The following is a 22,207-nucleotide window of genomic DNA, read 5'->3' as shown; positions in this document are numbered from 1 at the left end:
AATCAGATCTCGACTCCTGAGTACCATATAGAACAGACACAAGTGCCGCTAATATTCACATTACCAAGGCAAAGCATGGAGCGAGGTTACCAAAGAAAGCAAAGTAAGAAATAGAATATTGAAAAATAAAAATAAATTTCCAGAACATTATCCAAAAGATTCCCCAAATATGTCCACCCTCCGCCCCCCCCTCTCGTCCATCCACTATAAACCCACGAAAAAGAAAAGGAGAGCCCGAAACCACAATGGATCATCTCTATCTAGTAGATCTGCGTGGGTGGGCCTTCTGCGGAATCTGTGTATCTTCCAGACGCAGCAATCTAAGGTAGCGGGGGCATGTTAGTTCCCTAAATTCAGTTCTGAGGAGAGTGAGGAAGGGACGCCAGAGCTCTGGGAATTCAGAGCCTCTGCCTGCCAGAGTGAGAGTAAGCTTCTCCATCCCCAGTACCATCCACAATCTATGCAACCAACTTGAGCCGGGTGGGGGCGAGGGAGAGCGCCAGTGCGCCAGTATGTTCTGTGTGGCCGCTCCCAAGGCTATAGCGATCAGGCTCCCCCGTCGGGACTTAAGAGGATACATCAATGAATTTGGTAAGCCCAACAGTATGTAGGCAGGGAAGCGTGGGAGCTGCGTGTCCAAATGAGCATCTATATCGTCCAGGATTTGAGCCCAGTACGGCCGAATATGTGTACAACTCCACAGTAAGTGCTCTAACGTGCCCACCTTCCCACAACCCCTCCAACAGAAAGCACTCTGGCGGGGGTGAAAACGGTGAAGGCGCTCTGGTGTGTAGTACCAGTAGGTGACTACCTTGGTCATTGTCTCGGTAAGGCCTGCGTGATGTGCTGAATGCCGTGCCCTGTAATATATGTCATCCCATTCCTTGTGGGTAAGAGATCTGCCAATCTCGCGTTCCCAGCGTGTACGGCCTGCATTGTATGTAGTCAGGAGGTGCTTGTAGAGATCAGAGATAAGCTATTTATCTGACGATCTAGTGATAAGCCATTTCTCGAAAGCAGTGAGGGAGCGCTGGGCGCCGGGTTTCACTTGGGGTTGCAGGACCCAGTGTCTGGGCTGGAGGTAAGGAAGCCTCTCGGTCTTAGGGAGGCCATAGTCCATACGAATCTGTGGGAAGGGAAGAATGCCATCCGTGTCAAGCAGATGTCCGAGGCATCTACACGGAGAGGGCCGCCATAGTGCGAAGGCCTTAGTTGCCATGCCTGGTTGGAAGTCTGGGTTGTTAAAGAGTGGTGTTAAGTGGGAGGGAAAGGTCGTCAGAGCATGCGTGACTGCGGTACGGTCCCACGCCTCCAAAATCGTACCCGTAATATAAGAAGCATAGAGATTCAGTGGTCTATGTGCCCTACGTTAAAAGGGGACCCCCTGCAGGGTCGTTGCCGCGACCGCTTGGTCTTGGAACAACCAATGCTTCTCAGACTCCAAACGACTCCACTCCACAAGGTAACGGAGCTGCGTGGCGTAAAAGTAAAGCTGCAGATCTGGGACCCCTACTCCTCCACGCTCTGGTGGTAGTATTTCTATAGCATGCTTAAATCTGGGCTTGCGGCCCTGCCAGATAAACGGTGCCAGATCTTCCTGAGTTTGCTGGATACAGCCAGTCGGAGGGCGAAGAGGAAGCGTCTGAAAAAGATATAGGATCTGGGGAAGAATAGTAATTTTGGTGGCCGCGATTCTACCTAGGCAAGAGAGGGTGTGATGCTTCCATTGGCCCAGCTCCCTGCGGATGTGAGCACGGAGCCGATCATAATTAGCGGTGACTGTGTCTCGGATGGTAGGGCCTAGCTGCACTCCCAGGAAGGGGACCGTGGAGTCCGCCCACTGTATCGAGTGCTCCTCTTGTAGCCTAGCCAACGTGTGTTGGGTAAGTGAGATATTAAGTGCCGTCGACTTCCCCTTGTTGATTTTAAAACCGGAAGCCTACCCAAAACAATGAAGTTCGATGAGGAGCGCTCTAAGCGACTGGACCAGGTCGGTGAGAGGCAAAAGGATATCGTCTGCGTATAGGCTGATGGTATGTATATCTCTGCCAAACTTAATGCCCTTTACGATGGGGTGATGCCTGATCCGGAGAGCTAACGGTTCCATATATAGCGCAAAGAGGAGGGGGGAGAGGGGACATCCCTGTCTCGTGCCTTTGCTAATGGGAAACCGGGAGGAAGTCTGTCCGTTCACCCGGACTGTGGCCATGGGCAGCCAGTAACAATTCAGGATCCGTGTGCGCAGTTTCTGCCCTAGTCCAAACCTCAGCAGGACCTGTTCGAGATATGACCAGTCTACCCTGTCAAAGGCCTTCTCGGCATCTATGGCTAATAACATGTATTCTCCGCCTGTGCGCGACGCTTTTTCAATGAGGTGGAGGACTCTCTTGGTATTGTCACTCGTCTGCCTCTGCGATATGAACCCTGCCTGATCCGGTTCAACGAGTTGGGGGATATATGGACCCAGTCGGGTTGCGAGGATACTCGTGTATAGTTTAAGATCAATGTTGAGTAGGGAGATCGGCCTGTACGCACCACATACTGTCGCGTCCTTCCCAGGCTTGGGAATGAACACAACCGATGCCTCTAGCATCTCCGCCGGGATGGCGCCATCCTGGGAGAAGGTGTTAAACAGGTCTCTCAGCAAGGGAGCCAACTGCGCGCAAAAGGTTTTGTAAAAGGCTGCCGAATAACCATCCGGACCAGGCCATTTTCTCTAGTTTTAGACGCGAGATCGCCGCAATGACCTCCTCTGTCCCTATATCTCTATCAAGGTGGCCAGCTTATTCCGGGGTAAGAGCCGGTATCTGCGCGGTGTCTAGGTAGGAAGAGCAGTGGGATGGGTCCAGGGAGTCGCCTGCATATAGAGTCGCGTAGAAATCCCGAAATGCCTCCGCAATCTCACCATCATCTGACGTGAGGTCGCCCCCCAGGCCCCGACGGATGGACCGCACTCCCTGATGCTGCCGAGCCGCTCGCAACTTGTGGGCCAGTAGACGGCCGCATTTATCGCCGCCAACGTAGAAGGACTGGCACACCCGAAGGGCCGCATATTCGGCTCTATCTTGGTCTATGGCCGCTAGCTGCTTCCGCTCCACACACAACCGCCACCATGCTCTGGTGGCGCCCGTGCGCTGGTGCAACTGCTCCAGCTCCGCCACCCTCTGGGTGAGCTCTGCCCATTTGCGGCTACGTTCCCTGTTACTGGCCGTCGAGATGGCTATGAAATCTCCTCTTAGGACGGCTTTAAGAGCTGTCCATTGTGTCGCTAGAGACGTGTCCTAGTTCGCGTTAAGGGTGAGATAGTTGGCAATAGCTGTCTTGATTTGCTCGTCAGTAGCCGCAGAGTGGAGCAGTGTGTTGCGTAGTCGCCAGTGCCGCAGTGGCTGCTGGACTCGGGGGAGCTGGAAGGTGGCCATAACCGGGGAATGATCTGAGAGTGATGCAGTGAGGATCTCGGAGCCCATCGCGAGTGCCTGCAGTGGGAGGGAGCTAATGAAATAATCAAGTCTGGCATATGTTTTATGTGCCCCCGAAAAGTGTGTGTAAGCTCGGCTGCGGGGATGAAAGTGGCGCCACAGGTCAACCAGTCCAAGCTCGTCGAGACGGGCCAGGCCCGCCTGGGAGAGAGCTCCCACCTGAGATGTCCGCTGCGCCGAGCGGTCGCATATGTTGTCGAAAACTAAGTTCAGATCCCCTCCCAGCAACAGGCACCGCTCTGTGTTGGCCGTGGCCTCAGTGAGGACGGTGTGGAAGAATTTATCCTGACCTTCATTTGGGGCGTAAACAGAACCAACTATGAGGGAAATCCCCGCCACCAAGAACTGATAGGTAAGTAATCGGCCCCTTATCTCAGCCTCCTTCCGCAGGACCCTACCTTGAAAGGAGCAGGAAACCAGAATAGCAACCCAGGCTGTTTTGGTGGGGTTAGAGGTAAAGAATTGTGTGGGAAAGGCGCGCGATTTCATCCTGTGTTGGTCTTTGGGGGTGAGATGTGTTTCCTGTAAGAGGCATATGTCTGCGGCTGAATGTTCCAAGAAATAAAGGACCGCCCTACGCTTAACCGGGTTGTTAAGTCCCCGCACATCAAGGGTCAGGATGTTAAGTGGTTTCTGGGGCATTCAGTGTATGAAGGAGAGGCATGCCAAGGCATAGCGCACAGCGCCTAAGCTGGGATACAACACAGAGACATTTGGGATACCGCGTATTACCGGAAAAACACCCATCTGTGGAGGGAAGAAGGATGGACGAGAGGAACAATTCCCAACTCAACACAAAAACCCCAACAAAAATAATAGGGAGGATCCTCCCTTTGAACCTAAGCAACCTACCACCCGCACACAACAAGAAATATAGTCCGTTGTCCCAGGACAACTGGTCAGTCAATGAACAGGGGTCCATATCGTAGCCTCTAGAAGAACATACTCCCTCCCGCCGCCCACCCAGAGCCAGCACATATGCTGAACTAATGCATTAGCCCGAGGCGCACTCTAGCTGCTCGTGGCCCTGTTGTCGCTCCCAGCAAGCGCCTCCGTCACCGCGGTCAGTGCCGCCTGCTGACTCAGAACGATATCCGATTGGGCTGGCCTACGAGAACGCCGCCGTCTAGCCTGCCTCTGCCATCCAGATGAAGGAATCTCTGAGCCTGACGCCTCTCCTCCGCCGTCGCCTGCATCTTCTGGCGCCGCCAGGCCCAGCAGCTGGCACGCATCCATCAGGGAGCGCAATTGGTGGAGCCTCCCTCCGTTGCGAAATATGAGGCAAAATGGATGCCCCCACGAGTATGTGATCCCCCGTTGTCGAGGTGCTCCGTGACGGGGCGAAATTGCCGTCGCCTCTGGAGGGTGATTAAGGCCAGGTCCTGATATAGGACAGGGGTATGGCCCTGGAAAGAAATGGGATGGAGGGCTCGGGCCCTGGCTAGAACCGACTCCTTGGTTTTAAAGTCCTGTACACACACCAGGATGTCCGCTGGTGGAGCATTGGGGCCCCGGGGCGGACCCACCCTAGGAGCTCTGTCCAAGACAATGACCGTGTTCGGCCCGCTCCCCAATATGTGCCGGAAGAGGGCCGCGGTGAAAGCTAGCAGGTCCCTAGTGTCCTCAGTGGCCTTGACCCCCCTGATCCTGATGTTGTGTCTTCAGGACCGGTTTTCGAGGTCCTCCAGATGCGTTTGGATATCCATGTTCTGATCCCGCAGTCTGAGGATTTCCTGTTGAAGCAGGGCCGTGTCGTTCACCGCCACGTCGCTTTTCTCCTCAAGGGTGGCTACTCGTTCTCCCACTCCATCGACATCCTTGCGCAAGTCCTTGAGTTCAGCCGCAAATTCGGCTTTTACTGATTGGATATCTGCACGTAGGGTAAGGAACAGGGACTCCAAGAAAGCCTTCGTGATGGGCTCCTCTCCGGTGCCCGGGGGAAACCCGGGGGGCGCAACGTTGGGCGTCGCGCCGGCCATCGCGGCGGGCGACTGAGGCCGACCGAAAATATCCTTCAGAGGTTTCCCCTTGGGGGGCCTGGTCTTGGACATGTTCCCCTCCTCCGTCGGATCTCCGGGGCACGAGACCAGGGCCGCCGTCGGGAGAAATCCGCGAGGGGGGTCCGCCAGAGCACACCCAGGGGCCCCCCATATGTGTGCGCAGTCCCAGTCCGACTCCCAGCAGCAGGGCCCACCCCGGCTAGGTCCAAAGCACTGGCCGGGACGCAGCCAGCCGAATGCAGTCCACAGCAGCAACCACAAATCCGGGCCAGCGTCCCCAGTCACACCAGAGAAGGGGCCCCCGCCACTATAGGGGCCGCACTACCCCACCGCGCGACTCCAGCGGCCGATCTTCCGGGCAGGAAGTTTCACGGGAGCATCTGTAGCTGCCGCCTGGCGAGGCCCCGGGGCGCCGCACACTCCCATCACCCACCGCCGGTTGCCTCCTCTGTCCGAGCCCGGCCCTGGTAGTGTCTCTCCTCTAAGTGCACTCGTCGCTCGACAGGGCCACCCCGAGGTCCCAATCGTCCGCGAGCCCCGGCCCCCCCGGGATCCCCCCGCACCAGCTGCTCCGCACCACGACTGTGCGAGGAGACACTGCGTCTGCCACTCGAGGGGAGCCAAGCGTTCGATGAGGGGGGGGGCGCAGCACCACCAGGAGCATCCGGCGCCACCGGCGCGACCCCCCAGTCTCTGCCCCCCACGCCTGATAGTAGCCGCTTTCCTGCACCTGACGCGGCCTCTGTGCTTCTGCCACTGCTCACCAAGGCCCCGACGTGCACCGTCTCAGTCGCCACCACCACGCTGCAGGGCCGCTCTCACCTCTCCTCAGGCCCCGGTGTCATCTCCTAGGCCTCGCAGCCTGCGCTGAGGTATCGCGACTCCCAGAGCCTCCACCGACCCCAGATCCGCCGTCACTGCAATGCCGGAGCAGCCCCCTCCCGGGGGCCGAAGGTCCGCCCCGATCGGCGCACTCTCCTCTGCTGTGGGAGCCCCTCTGGGCCGCGCTCCTCCGTCCGGCGATCTCGCTGTCCCCGCAGGCCTAATAGGGGTACCACCGCACGTTCCGGCGATGTCTCTGGCCGGGCAGATTGCCCCTGGCACCCGTGCCGCTGAAGCTCCCACGGGCAACCACCGCTGAGGTGTAGAGCCGCGGCCGCCCGCGAGCTCCGAAGCCAGCCTCGGTGCAGCCCGGCAGGGCCCACCGCTATGCTGAGGCCTCCCAACACTGGGAAGGCTGGCGCCAGCTCCGCTCGGCACCGCCGAGTCTCTCGCCCTCCTCCTGTCTTCTAGCGCCGGAGGCTCCCCACCGGACCGGGACACCCTGGACGGGAAGCCCAGGTTGCAGTGAGCGGGTCGCGCGCCACACGGGCCGCGTAGTGCTTCTCCGGGCGGACGGCGAGCAGGAGAAAAAGCGTCCTACCGCTCCGCCATCTTGGCCACGCCCCTCAGATAGTGGTTTAAAGGTCAGTGGCACAACGTGTCTTCAAGTCTATATAAAAGAATAAAGGTTTGAAATTAATCACACTATTTAACTGCTACCAGTCAAAAATAAATAACATGCCAAAAGCCCAAAAGTTAGAAAAACTAACCTCCGGTGTCTGGCGCTCGGGGTCTTCTAATTAATATTCCAACTTCTCTTGGGGCAGTGGTTTATCGGGGCTGTCCGCCTCCAGACTAAACTTTCTCCTTTGGCTCAGGGCTAACTAATGCCTCAGAAATCACTGAAAGAATGGAGATGCCTGCATCAGTTAAATGAAATCTGGGACACGTAGTTCCCCTAACAAGACTGGTAGCAAAGAGACAGTGCCGGCTTTTGGATGGTGCGAGCGGTGCCACCGCACCGGGTGCCAAGGTCAGGGGGCGCCATTTGGCTCTGAAATCGGCGCCAGTCGCATAGCCCGAAAGCCTGCACTGTTGAACATCAAGCTTTCTTTTCCAGGACATTAATCTTCCTAGAAACATATGACAGTGTTAATTAGATTAGAATCCATTTGCATTTGCGTAGGTTCATGGTTTCAGATAGTGATCCCCCTCTCGGGTTTGCTAGTATCTTTTCAAGTACCCACCACTCTAAGTTGTTGCTAGAGTGTTGTTTCTCACTATAATGTTCAACTAGCGGAGCACCCTGCACTTTGCAGCAGATGCGTGAACAGTGTTGTAGAATACGTGTCTTTATTTTCTGTTTCGTCTGCCCTATCTACACTTTTTGACAGGGACACTTGATTAAATAGATTACGTCTTGGGTGTTAAAATTCATATGATGGTGTAAGTTGTATTTTTTACCATTGTTTACAAATTCCTTTTGCTCCACAGTGAGCTCACAAGCTTTGCAACGCCCACATTTAAAGTGGCCTTGTAAAGGTGGCAACATCAAGAACGAGCGTGTGTCTGGTGGTAACTGGTCTTTTAGATATGAGCTAACAACATAGTCTTTGATGTTTCTTTCTCTCTTAAATGCGAACAAGGGACGGTCTGTGATGCCTATCTCATCCGAAACTAGGTGCCAATTTTTGTTTATGATCCTTTTAATGTCATTGCTCCTGTTACTAAAAGTGGAGACGCAAACAATCCGAAAATTGTCAGCATTTCTGTCTGAGTGGTTTTGTAAAAGTATGTCTCGGTGACAGTACCAGGCCCGCTTCCTAGCTTTCTTTAGGAGACTACGCAGGTAGCCACGGTCCAGTTGTCTCAGTAGGAGAGAGTCAGATTCTTTAAAGAAATCTGCCCTACGTGTGCAGTTCCTTCGAAGTCTCAGGAACTGCCCTTAGGGCAGATTGTCTCTCAGGTCCCTAGGGTGGTAGCTCTTATAGTCTAACTAGGTGTTTCTTTCCAGTGGTTTCCTATATAGCGATGTGTATAGTTCATTGTTTTCACTTTGTACAGTCATGTCGAGAAAATTTATTTTTTCTTGGCTATAGCTCATGGTCATCTGTATATTTTCTACAGATCTGCCATTGAGCCAAGCACCAAACTCCTCTAAGGTATCGGAGTTTCCAGTCCATATCATGAGGACATCATCGATATACCTCTTCCACAGAGTGATATTCTCTGTGAAAGGGTTATCAGGATTGTAGATATTCTTGTCCTCATAGTCGTCCATGTATAGATTGGCTATATCCGGGGTGAAGCCCGCCCCCATGGCAACTCCCTTTGTCGGATAGAAATAGTCTTTCTGGAATATGAAGAAGTTCTTCGTCATGGCCACCTCAAGTAGACCAATGATGAATTCTGTTGGGACACTACGTGGTCTTTCTCTGCGTTCTAAGACTTCATGCGCTATGGCTAAAGCTTCTCTTTGTGGAATACTCGTGTATAACGAGGCCACGTCCAACGTTACCAATATCTGTTTGTTTTTGTCAAAAGTGAAGCCCTCTACCCAATTTGTGACTTCCATCGTGTCACGGATGTATGATCTAGTCTTGGAAACCCAGGGTTGCAGAAAGATATTCACATACCGACACAGGGGTTCCAAGACTGAGTCACAACTGGACATAATGGGTCTCCCTGGTGGCTTGTCCCTGTTTTTATACACTTTAGGGAGTGTATAGATAGTGGGGATACAGGGCTCTTATTGATTGAGGTAACCATATTCTAGTTGGCCAAGATAACCTTCTTCCAACCCTTGAGTGGTCAATCTGTGTATTAATTTGGATACTTCTTCGGTGGGATCACCCCTGATTTTCTGTTAGTTCTCAGCTACTTGCAGTTGTGTCTGGATCTCGGTTATGTAGTCCTCTCTGTCTTGGACCACTGTGGAGCCCCCCTTATCTGCTGGTTTTACAACTAGTTGATCATTGTTTTTGAGTGATTCCAAGCCCATTCTCTCCTCCTTACTGATGTTATGTTTGATGTATTTTTTGATGTCAAACAGTTTCAGAACATCTTGTAACACCACTTGCTCAAAGGTCAGAATTTTATTTGACATTAAATGCGTCAGTGGTGAGAATGTCGATGGTGTCCGCAATGGGGTGGCTGGGCACCTATTGGTACTAATGGGGATTGAATGTTTGTGAAAAAAGTGCTTTAATCGTATCTTTCTGAAGAAGCGGTACAAGTCTATCTTTGTACCGAAACTACTGCTGGGTGCAGTGGGTACATAACTCAACCCATTGGATAAGACAGCAATTTCAGTTGAGGATAGAGAATGTTTAGATTAATGACAAGGTTAGTGTGATCCTCTTCTCTAGAGGCAGGGACTATAGGCTGATCAGGCAGAGTATTGTCTGTGTACTCTACCAGTGATATGTTTGCTGTCTGGTCTGAATTTCTCAGTGTGTTTGTGGGTAGATTTTCACCGCTCTCCTGCCCCTCCCTCTGCCTCTGTTACATCCCCTGTTCTGTCCTTTGTCCTCTGCCCAGCCTTGGGGTGGTCCCCCGCCCCTGTGTGTTGTCCATCTGGTGTCCCCTAAAAAAGGACCCGATGTCAGCTCTGGATACGTAGAGACCTGACGATTGGCTCCCTGATAACTTGGGCCTGGGTGTGTTTGTTGTCTACTCCCTGAGGGACCACTATTATCGTAATCACTGTCAGGACCACTTGAGTATGAGGACTCTGAAAAAGTTTTGTATTTGCGGCCCCCCTGCCTGCCTCTGTTCAGGTAGTGGCCCGGAGTGTCTTGTTGGTAATACTCATCTGTAGTATATGGATAAGTCACTTTTTTAATTGAATGTCCGTAAGTCTTTAGCAAGTTCTTCCAATTTCCTATTCAACGTGATCGTGTTGAATCATGCGATGGTCTTATCTAATCTTTCCGGTGCTTCCTTTGAATTAGTAAGTGCCCTATCATCCACAATATCCTTCCGTAGATCTTCTATTTCCTTAGTCAATTTTTTCATATATTCCAAGGCAGTTTCTACTCCAAGCACCATCCAGTGCCTGGAGCAATTATTGGCAACGAAACTGAAATTTTCAAGAAATTTGTGTATGTCAATAAATATCGCAGGCTCAATTCTCACTTGTAATCCTACTGGGATAATGTTCGCCTGAAGATACTTAGGGGCCCATTAGGATGTAGGGCGGAGCGCCACTGCCCGCATGGCGGTGGCGATCCGCCCTACATCCTTCCCCGCCCACCACCCATTTCCCTCGTCATATTAGTATGGCAGGGGGGACCGCGGCGGAAAGGAAGACCGTCCACCGCTTTTCCGCCCGGTCGAGGAGTCGACCGGGCGGAGAAGGGTTTAATATGGTGGCGGTATCTACTAGACACCGCCATCCATATCAGGATGCAGGCGGTTGGGAAGTCTTTCCGTGGCGGGAAAGGCATGCGGACCTTGAAGTTGGGGGCCCGTTGTGGGCCCCCAGGATGTTGGGGGTGTGGGGGGGCATATGGGGGTACCTATGGTACCCCCCTGCATGTGCATGCACAACCTGGCAGGCACCGTGCGGTGCCTGCCAGGTTGTGCATGCACATGCTCAACATGCATTTCTGACATTGCGGAGGGTGCTGCTGAAAGCACCGCCTGCTGCAATGTCAGGAATGCGGAATGCGCCCGCCAGCATGGCGGGGGCATCCTAATGCCCAATGCGGGACCGCCGCATGCATATCGGGCGGTCCCATTTCCAGGGCCGCCCGCCATACTAATGAGCCCCTTTGTCAGTAAATGATCATGTAATCTAGTTCTTATTAATTTATTTTCTAATCTCTCAAGTTTAATCAATTTCAAGTAACTCAGGCACTAAACCAGCTTCTACCTACCCACTTCTAGGACTGAGGACAAAATGAGGGCCCTGCTGATCTGCGCGGTGGCTGCCGCCTTTTTCTTCCAAGGTGAGTAGATCTCCTACATTAAGGGGAAATGGGGTAGAAATGGGTGGGGCAAGGGACTGGCATGAAGGTGGGTAAGTGTTGTTCATAGAAGGCAACTTACCTCTGCACCCCCTGAATCTAAACACATGGGACCACTTCTATATTACAGGTCCATTGCGTTTGTGAAATTGTAGACCCCCCCAACTAAGTATATTAAACTTCATCAGCTTTGCGATCTATCAATAAACGCTACTTAACAGTGCTTAATATGTAAAAGAATAAGTGCTGGTGTCCAAGTTTTGCTCCACAGCCCTTCTTGTATTGCCTCAATCTTTGTGAAACTAAAAAAAGACTGCTCTGTATGTCCTGCTGCCCTGTGAACTAAGGGAGCATCAGTATGGACAACGACTGTGAGAGAGAATGGAAATTCTTGGTCCCCAGAAATAAGTGCTGGTAGAGTCCACTGGTGACCACCGGCACAAATTAAGTAAGGACTACATTCCTTTACATACATTTTTTTGGTGCCTTTTCAATGGACAAGGGCTTGCTATCCCCTCCTATGAAATATATTTATCAAAACTACCCGTGTTCGAAACCGCTACCATTTTATCTCACCCAAGCATGCTCAACCGGCTTTGAAAGGAAGACCCCTGGGAGGCCAGCACCAGGTAATTTTCTCCTCTGTGCATCACCACCAGGCCAGCACAACTCCTGCCATGCTTCACCTCCACCGACATTAGTGTTAGCTGACTCTACCGCAAACACGGCTACTCGACTTTCGAACTTGTGTGTCGGCATACACTCTGTCCCGATGCCTCTCCGAAGGCTTTTTCACTGACCACTTCAAAGCCAATTTTATCAAAGAATGGATACGTTTCCAACTCTGCATCTCCTTCTGGGTCATACCATCTCCGATATCTGTTGAATTACGCACAAATTAGAATAAAGAGACAAGGTGGATAGACAGAATAGGAAAAGAAGTTGGGGGAAGAGTCAGAACAGAAATTGCTATAAGGCCAACACCCCCATTGCACATTATGGGTACAGATAACCTTTATAAGGCTCTGCAACCTCCTCATTCTTGTCGGCTATTTCGCATTTATTCCACTTTTGCAATGCTCTTGTAGGAGTGAAGAGTCAGAAAGATTGGCTGTGCACTCCACTGGTGGTAGCCGTAACTCCATTGGTCACTTGGTATACTGTGAATGTTCTTTCTTCCTGATACCTGAAGAGGCCTTGAAACCTCATCTGCCACCGAAGTGAAATGTAAAGTGTCCCCTCAAGAACATAAAGCCAGGCTCTCTGATGTCACCTGAATCACCCCAGGAATCCCCTCTGGTCAGTGTTTCACATACATAGCCAGATCTGTGTCATTCTCAGACATCCCAACACCTCTTCTCTGCAGTCCTGATAAACCTCTAAAAGAAACTCTAAAGGCCCCGAAAAATATCCAAGATAATAAAACATTCCTCCCAAACCTATGACCAGAGCTGGCCGTTGCTAAGAGAGCGCCCTGGACGAAACCAAATTTGGTGTCCCCTCCACACTTTTCCTTTGACCAAAGTCATCATAGGGAGACCCTATGGAGGTCTGTGCCCTGCGCGTGGGCCTAGCAGGCACGTGCCAACGGCTGGCCCTGCGTTCGGCCAGTGCTTTAAGTGGCTGAAAATGGCGAGGGGATTCTCTGAAAGACGGGGGTCTAAGAGGCATAACTAAGAGTCACATATGACAAACAACCTCTGTGACTGAGGGTGTGTCCTAATACACGTGGCCTAGAATCACTCCTGATAAGTCCTAGCCCAGTTGGCGCAATTTCGCAGCCCTACTGTGACAAAAAAAAGGCAGCCTACGCTAGGCCGCTCAGCACAGTCCAGAACTTTTAGTTTCAGTTTTTTAAGCCCAAGGCCAGGGCTAGTGCAGAACCCCTCCAGGGCCCAGGTGCACATTTCACCATCCATTTGCTGAGCGCACTTGCTGAGCTTGTAACGTGTCTTAAATATGTACCGGTGTTACGTCAGTGGGACCGCATTTGTGGATCAGTTGTAGTCGCATTCCAAGGGGTAGTGCTTGAGGTGTGGGCATTCATCAGCCTCCATTGTGCTCCTCTGTTTGGTGTTGCCATGGAATGCTCATGAATAATAACAAAAACAACAATTTTTCTTGTTCCCATGAGGCACAGGGTCAAGACTGATTTGCATATGGCTGGGTTCAAACTGGAATAGCATGGTGAGCAAAAAAACGATGGATTTAGGCCCAGATCTCCGAACTGGGGTGAATATATGACATTGTTCTACTAGGGGTAGGGGATCGGCCTACCTCTCTGTTAGTATCCGTCCTTACTGTAACTCACGGAACCTCCGTTCCAACTCCCAACATCTGCTTTCCATACCAAGATTCAGGAAAGCACGTTCTGGAGGTAAAACCTTCCAGGTCTGTGCCACAACTCTCTGGAACGAACTCCCGATCGCAATTAGGATGATCCAGGAAGAATTACCCTTCCGTAAGGCACTAAAAACGTTTCTCTTTTGTTAACCCCCCCAGGACTATCACTCTGCTTTCACTCAGAAGCGCCGGGACACCCCGTTGGGGTAGCTGCGCGCTATATAAAATACACAAAATAAATAAATAAATAAAATTGTTCTTTTTGCATGAATAATAACGTATTGATTATTTTTTATTTATTAATATTTGCTTAATTGAGATGTTATAGTATTAAATGTGTAAAGTAATTTATTATTAATTCATAATTAGTTGTTAATTATTTTAAATGAATTAATTGCTAATTATGGTAATTGTGTAATTAATTTTTAGTGTGTGTTGTGGTGTTTATAGGTGTTAAGGGTGGGAAGTAATGTTTTTTTAATTGACAAATTAATTGGCTGTCAATTAATTTTGATTAAGTAATTTGTAATTAATTATGGTAAGTGTGACATTAATTTGAGGTGTGTTGTGGTGTTTATAGGTGTTAAGGGTGGGAAGTGATTTATTTGTAATTAATTAATTAATAATTGGATGTTAATTAATTATAATTCAATAATTGGTTATTAAGTATGGCAACTATGTAAATAATTATAGGTTTTTGTTTTGGTGTTTATAGGAGTAAAGAGTGGGAGGTAATTTGCATTTAATTAATTAATATATAGTTGTTAATTAATATTAATAATTTGATATGTATTTTGGGTAATTGTTTAACTTTTTGTGTGTTGTTTTTACTTTTAAAGGGGTAAAGGGTGGGTATTAAAGACATTGTATTTACTTTAATATTAGTTTTTAATAGTAATAGTTTTTAATTTATAACTAAGTTTGAATTGTGTTTTATTATTTTAGAGTTTAATTTAGGTGTGTGTTGTGGATATCATAGTGTTAAAGTATGTGTAGTCAATTAATGTTTATTAGTTTGTTTATTAATATAATTTATTACATTGATTATTACTTTAACTTTGGGAAAAAATCTAATTAGAAATGTTGATGTTTTGTTATTGGTGTGGTGTTATAGGGTAGGAAATACAATAAATGAATTTATGTATTAATTAATTTCTTTAAAAATATTTTCTAATTTAAAAGAATTTCTTTTATAAATGTATTTATTATTTTATATTATATATTATTTGTAGGTTTTTATATGTAATTAATATTATAATATTTTGAAATTTTAAATATTTAATATATTTAATTTTTCGTTTTTAAATAGCGTTTATTTTTTAATGATTTTTTATAATTTTTATGTTTTTTAATTATTGTTTTAACTGTTTTTGAATTTGAATTGTAATTTTTGTCTCTTTGCTATCTAACACTTTCCCTACTGTTGCACTCACTGGAGTGGGAATAGTTATTTTTACCCTTCCGGTATTCAACACTTTCCCTACTGTTGCACTGTTTAAAGTGGCAATAGTAATTTTTTCCCTTCCGCTATCCAATACTTTCCCTGCTGTTGCTCTCACTGGAGTGGGAATAGTAATTTTTACCTCTCCGTTATCCAACACTTTCCCTACTGTTGCACTGTTTGGAGAGGGAATAGTAATTTTTACTTCTCCGCTATCAAACACTTTCCCTACTGTCGCATTCACTGGAGTGGGAATAATATTTTTTCCCCTGAGCTATCCAACACTTTCACTACTGTTGCTCTCACTGGAGTGGGAATAGTAATTTTTAAACTCTCCGCTATCCAACACTTTCTCTACTGTTGCACTGTTTAGAGTGGGAATAGTACATTTTACCCCTCCGCTATCCAACTCTTTCTCTACTGTTGCACTCACTGGAGTGGGAATAGTAATTTTTACCTCTCCGCTATCCAATACTTTCCCTACTGTTGCATTCACTGGAGTGGGAATAGTTGTTTTTCTGCCTCCGCTATCCAACACTTTCCCTACTGTTGCACTGTTTGGAGTGGGCATAGTAATTTTTACCCCTTCACTATCCATCACTTTCCCTACAGTTGCATTCTTTGGAATGGGAATAGTAATGTTTTCCCCTCCGCTAGCCAACACTTTCCCTACTGTTGCTCTCACTGCAGTGGGAATAGTACATTTTAGCCCTCCGCTGTCCAACACTTTCCCTGCTGTTGCACTCACTGGAGTTGGAATAGTAGATTTAATTATTTTGCTATCCAACATTTTCCCTGCTGTTGCACTGTTTAAAGTGGCAATAGTAATTTTTTCCCTTCCGCTATCCAATACTTTCCCTGCTGTTGCTCTCACTGGAGTGGGAATAGTGATTTTTACCTCTCCGCTATCCAACACTTTTCTACTGTTGCACTGTTTGGAGAGGGAATAGTAATTTTTACTTCTCCGCTATCAAACACTTTCCCTACTGTCGCATTCACTGGAGTGGGAATAATATTTTTTTCCCCTGAGCTATCCAACACTTTCCCTACTGTTGCTCTCACTGGAGTGGGAATAATAATTTTTAAACTCTCCGCTATCCAACACTTTCTCTACTGTTGCACTGTTTAGTGTGGGAATAGTACATTTTAGCCCTCCACTGTCCAACACTTTCCCTGCTGTTGCACTCACTGGAGTTGGAATAGTAGGTTTAATTATTTTGCTATCCAACATTTTCCCTACTGTTGCACTGATTGAATTAGGAAATGTAAGTTTAAATATTTTGTAACGTTTTAATGTCTTAAATTATTGTAGATTCTTTTTTTATATTTTAAATTATTGATATATATATATTTAATTTTTATATAATTTTAAACTTTTCAAATAAATTATAGATTATAGTTTATTTTTTATTTTAAAGACCATATATATATAAATTATGTTTGTGCATTTATTTATTTTGAATTACATTTATTTATTATATTATGTTCAAATGTATATTAAATTTAATTAATCTTGTTAAAATTAATATTTAAAATATTTCATATATATAATTTTATTGTATATATATATATATATATATATATATATATATATTTTTTTTTTTATCGATATTTTTTACATTGATGTTTTTCATTAAATATTTTTGTACTTACCTGTGTAGGTATGGGAGTCGATATTTTTGTATTCTATATATTGTTATCGATATTTGTAATATCGGTGTTTTTGACATAGATATTCCATCAGTGAACCCCCGTCTCAGGATCTGCCTCAGAAATGGCGGTGCTGAGCACCGACAGGACCCAGCTACTTTTTTTTTTTAACAGAGTTTTACATAGCGCTAACTTGGCCCGAATCAGGTATCAGAGCGTTTTACATAGCACCAGTTACATTACATGAGGACACACATTCATTTTTGTTAGGCACGGGGAGATTAAGTGATTTGCCGAGAATCACAGGATGTTCAGCGTCATTGCCGAGACTTGAACCCAGTTCCCCAAATTCGAGGTCAACTGCCCTAGCCGTTAGGCCAACTCCTCTCCCCGGAGAGGAGTTGGCCTGTCGGCTGCTTAAAGTTGGCCTAACGACTACTTAAAGCCCTGGCTACAGGAGCAAATTATTATAACAATTGCGTTGCAAGCAGGCCTGTCGGACTGAGAGAGAAGGAGACGTTGTTCCTGGATCTTGTTCTTGGCTCCCGTGCTGCAAAATCTTTTTAGAGATTTCAAAGAACAGTTGTTATTGGTGAGGTAGCCAACATGGCTAGAATCACAAGATGGCGTCAGATGTTGTAGCTGCTTGATTTGTCTTTCACTGGAGGGATTTTTATGTGATTTAGGAATAGTTGTCGGACGTGAGGGACCTAGCAAGATGTTTTTGATTCAAAGGCCCATAAAAACTTGTGAAGTGCATGTGTACAGATTTTATAAAGTAGTGAGGGGTAACGCGGGTGGCAGGTTGTCTTGTAATATATCCTTTTTCTACTTATGCTGAATCAGATCAAGCTAAATCCGGTGAGTGTACCAGGTGGTGGGAGGTCATTTGTTTGCACCATAAAATGGGTTGAAGCTGGTACTCACTACTCCACTGCAATGTATAACATCTTACTTCCGGCTACTTGGCGGGATCTTTTACGTTGTTCATGCCATGTGGAGGAAGTTTATAGCTTCTAGTTTTGTTTGCTCTCTGTTGTCTGTAGTTTTGTACGTTCAAGTGAAAATGCCAAACCTCAAATACCTTAATGCAACAAAAAAAAACAGGACTGGATGTGTTAGCCAAATCTGACTTGGGCCAAGTTGAAATCCTCATTCGTCAGCTCTCTCTTCCTCCTCATTCCTTGTTTTTCATCCCGCTCCCCTCACCTTTGCAACGCTCCTACTTTCCTTTGATGTTTCTCCTTCTTCTCTCTGTCTCTGTTCTTCATTCCTACCACCCTATTTTTGCCTCCTCCTTAGTCCCACTGTCACATTCTTTTTTTCCTTTCCTCTCTTCGTGCCCACTGACTTCACATAGGGGGGAACAAAGACTTACTCCTAACAACATTACGTCAATAGCACCTTCTGTTAATTTTGCACTGCTCAGGGTCCCTGGTATGGGAAGACCTAGCCAATCACCGTGCTTCTCCCCAAGGCTGGCAGGGGCTGGTGCCCTCTCACTCTTTATTCGGTTAGGAAATGGGGTTATCTGCCCAACCCTGGACAGGCTGTGTCCCATCAGTGACCCCCTACTGCCACCACTGACATCATAGGGTCCACTGAAACATGCAGTGAGCCCAACCCTAATTAAACGTTGGAAGGTCCAGTGAGTTTACACTTTTTGTCCTTGTTAGGATTGACGTGTAAGGCTTTTGTGCCATTCATGACAAACATATTTTATTCTGTACTCAATTTCTCAAAGGAAAACCTGGAGTAAGTTCCTTTGGGTCACTTGGGTCTACCCTTGGCTGTTGACCTCTTCTGCTCTGGAACCTCCAGCAATTGGTTTTCACCATTTTCAATCACATTTCAGTGTCACCATTTGTAGGTTGAGCCCAGTGGCGGCTGGCAAGTAAGCAGTGTGGATGGGGCGGGCAAATGTATGGTCGGTACGTGCATGCATGCAAGGTGGGTGGCGAGCGTATAAAAAAGAACTAAGCACTGACCTTGCTTGCTGCACGACGTCCGATGTCCGCCTCGCTCCTGTCCTGTTCTGCTCTGTCTCCTTCGGACTCCAGCAAATTTCCCTAACCAATCCTGGCCCTCCTCTCATGCTGGTAACCAGCTTCAGATCAGCACCAGGATTGGAGGGAGAGGTCTCTCTCAACACTCTCTAGAGCACTTGGAGGCCTTTGCTTTCTCAAATCCAACCGTCTAGGACGGCTGGGTTAGAGAGGTTTAAAATGCGCATGTCTGGCTGGCTGTTGCTGGCCGGCAAAAGAGACAGCACACTTTAAACCAAGTGCACAGCCAGCCCACCACTCTTCCCTCTGCAGCAATGGCCCACTCTGTCCTGACACTGTTCAAGACTCGTGGATAAAAAATAAATTGGAAATAAATTACCTTTATTATCATTTATTTTTCATCTCTGGGGCTTTCTTGGGGTACATTTTTGGCAGTGGGACGACGCTCCTCTGTCCTAATGGAGGAGCCTCTCCTGGTTGAGCCTACCAGACCGCGCAAACTGTCTGTTTGCAAAAGACCTATTGTGCACTTATTGTGGGCTTGCCAATCTCTTACAGGACAGCTAGCCCTCCCACAGAAGAGCAGTGGTTGAATCTATTGTTTCTATTCTATTCTTGCCTTCTTATTTAATGGCTTTCCTTGCCCCAGCCTGTCCATCTTGTGTTTGTCACGCCCCTGGAGCATAGCTTCTATACCCTCTCTCTCTCTGACTGGCTGGCTTCTATCCTTCCACCAGTAACTTCAAGGGAACTACATTTCTCTTCTTCGTTAAGCACTCAATGAGAGTGCATGTGCTCTCCATCTCTCTTCCTCGTGTGCTCCTCCCTTCACTAAATTCCCCCACTATGCTCCATGATGCTTCCCCCCTTGTGTTACAAGCTCTCTCCTTTGGGCTTCTCTCCCGCCAAACTCTCTGCCTCCCCTACTCTCTGTGTTGCTTTCTTGCTCGTGCACTTTTTTTCCTTGCCCCCTTTGCTCTCCCTCTTGTGCACCTTTTCCCCTCCCCAGCGCACTCCTGTTTCTCCCCCCAACCTGCTCCTCTATTCGCACCCATTGTTTTCTTTACTTGACAATCCATGTTGGATCAGAGGGGAAAAACAATAATCGGGCCCGCTTCATGTTGTTGGTGCGCATGCGTGATGACACATGCCATCACACAAGCGGGCACCTACTAATGACGCCTACACTGCAGCGCCATTATTGCCCCTTTTTTGCATGTTTGCCCATGCTACACTTCATCCTGCTAATCTTGTGGTGTTTGAGTGCGCCCTTGCACCTCCATTACAATGCACGAGGGACTGTTTAACAGGTACTGGGCAGCCAGCAGCAGCGGGGAGCAAGCACCGATAACAGCATCTGAAAAGTGGATGCTTTGAAAAACCAAGCAACTTTTTTTTCTGTAGCACCCATTTTTCAGTTGTTTTTTTTGTTTGCGCTTGCTCCCTAGCACAGCAACAAGAATTGGTAAAGCCAATAGCACTTCATGCAAACGTCAGCCTTATTGGTTTTCCTAAATGTAGGAGTATCCTCCGACGATAAACTTCACAATGCACTTTAAATACAAAAGGGCCTACTGGACACCCCAATGCACTTTAAGTGCAGCAGTCTCCAATGAACCTCTTCTGCTTTGATTCATTGTTGGAAAGATCAGTAACTCTCCCTCTGCACAACCACTGTAGAGGCTGGAGGAGACAGAGAGTCCACGAATGCACCCAATAATTCATGATGTAGCAGGAAGCGAAGCTTTAGAACCAGGCCCAAGGGTGGACATTCAAGTCAAAGGATGGTAATTAGGAGGTCAACTGGAGGCCATATCGTGTCGAGGAGGGTGGCGGTGCCAGGCACGGGTAAAGTTGCGCTAGTTTCAGGTGGAAGGGAGTATGAGGCCCAAAGCTGGGAGTATTAGAACCAGGGGTGGCCGGGTCTGTGGGTGGCGGAGCCAGGTCCTGAAGAGGGGGTGGCTTGGCCTACTGGAGGTCACACCTGGTCTGGGGAATGGGTTGGCGATATCACGTCAACGGTAGTGATGCAACCATCTCTTTCAGGCTCCTACTCAGTACTTCAGTGCTACGAGTGTAATTCCCAGCCTGACTGTCTGAAGAAGAAGGAGGTGACCTGCAAAGAAAAAGAACTGTGCCAGCGCGGGCACATAAAGGCCTTCATGCCATCCGACAAGCCAGAGCCTGAGGATGAATTCAAGTCCATCGGTGGACCTGGTGAGTAACGAGTGGCCGAGTTAACATTCGTCACTCGAGACCTCACCCGTTATGAAATCACAGTCTCACCAGCAGAGACACTCAACATCTCACCCCGTGAGTCATTCACGCCGCACCTGCTGTAACATTCACCATCTCCAATCCTCAGCTCTAGGATCATTTCCCATCTCACCTACATTCACTCTGACAATAACATTCAGCATGTCAGGCCTCACCCACTGCAATTTTCTCCGTCTCACCAGCCCCACGTCACCTGCAGTAACAATCACCATCTCTATGGCAGTAACATTTACTAGGACAACCTCAACCGCAGCATCAATTCCCATCTGACCACCAGTGACATTCACATCACCAGCTCACCAGTCGTAACATTAAATATCACTGACGCTAATATTGACCATGTCACACCTCACCCTCAGTAACATTCGCCTTCTCACCCTCAGTAACATTCGCCATCTCACCCTCAGAAATATTCGCCATCTCACCCTCAGTAACATTCGCCTTCTCACCCTCAGTAACATTCGCCATCTCACCCTCAGTAATATTCGCCATTTCGCCCTCAGGCGCATTCATCCTCTCACAAATGGCTGCCAAACTCTGGCTCTAATACACTGGAGCCAGTGTCAGGGCAATACTCAGTGCATTTTCAATGAAATCCTTAAACCGTTCTTTTCTGCTTCGTTTCTCCCTCTGCAGTCACTTTTCGCAAGTGCCTCATAGACGTCGATTGCGCGATAGGACCAACGGACAAGCTGTCAGTGTGGGCCTGCTGCAACAGCGACCTCTGCAACCATTAGGGGCTGGCTCCCCCATGCTGCCCGCCCATATCTCCGCACAGAAGCATGGACCCCCCTTCCTCCCCCCCCCAGCTTTTGGTTTAGCCCGCGCTCTCAAGGACACGTCGCCAGTGGTCCCGACATGCGAAGGACGTCTTATGTTCACGGTTTATGTTTATTTGTTTTTATGTATCAAAAATTAACATATCTGGGGCCAGAGAACAGCTCCTGTCTCATTTCTTGCATATGTCTTATTTGCTACGTCAGTACTCTTGAAACAAGCATTTGCAATAAAATAGGTCTCGCATTTGTGAGACTTAAATCTACTGACATCGTAAATGACAATGTCTTTCTTTTACCTACGCGTTTTTTGTTTGGAGTGGAGTGGATGTATGTGCTGTGGAGTGGAATTATGTGGGTTGGATTTGAATTGTTAGTTGTACAGTTGTGTGTGGTGGAATTGTGTGGTGTGGAGTGAATTTGTGTAGTGGAATAATGTGACA

The 22,207-nt window shown here is 47.9% G+C and overlaps 1 protein-coding gene across 1 annotated transcript in view; it reads left to right on the top strand.

Moving 5' to 3' along the window:
- Window positions 1–21,952, top strand: part of LOC146811358 (uncharacterized) — a 51,011-nt gene extending 29,059 nt beyond the window's left edge. Inside the window, exons 2-4 of the mRNA XM_085614505.1 lie at window positions 11,192–11,253; window positions 20,758–20,928; window positions 21,625–21,952. Coding sequence (XP_085470631.1) covers window positions 11,205–11,253; window positions 20,758–20,928; window positions 21,625–21,725 — 321 coding nt within the window. The 5' untranslated portion in view covers window positions 11,192–11,204 and the 3' untranslated portion in view covers window positions 21,726–21,952. The remainder of the gene's footprint in view (window positions 1–11,191; window positions 11,254–20,757; window positions 20,929–21,624) is intronic.
- Window positions 21,953–22,207: the final 255 nt, after the last annotated feature.

Source organism: Triturus cristatus, chromosome 7 (assembly GCF_964204655.1).
Source record: "Triturus cristatus chromosome 7, aTriCri1.1, whole genome shotgun sequence".
Taxonomy (NCBI): domain Eukaryota; kingdom Metazoa; phylum Chordata; class Amphibia; order Caudata; family Salamandridae; genus Triturus; species Triturus cristatus.
The sequence above is the reverse complement of the archived record's forward strand: the minus strand, read 5'-3'. Positions and strand labels throughout refer to the sequence as shown.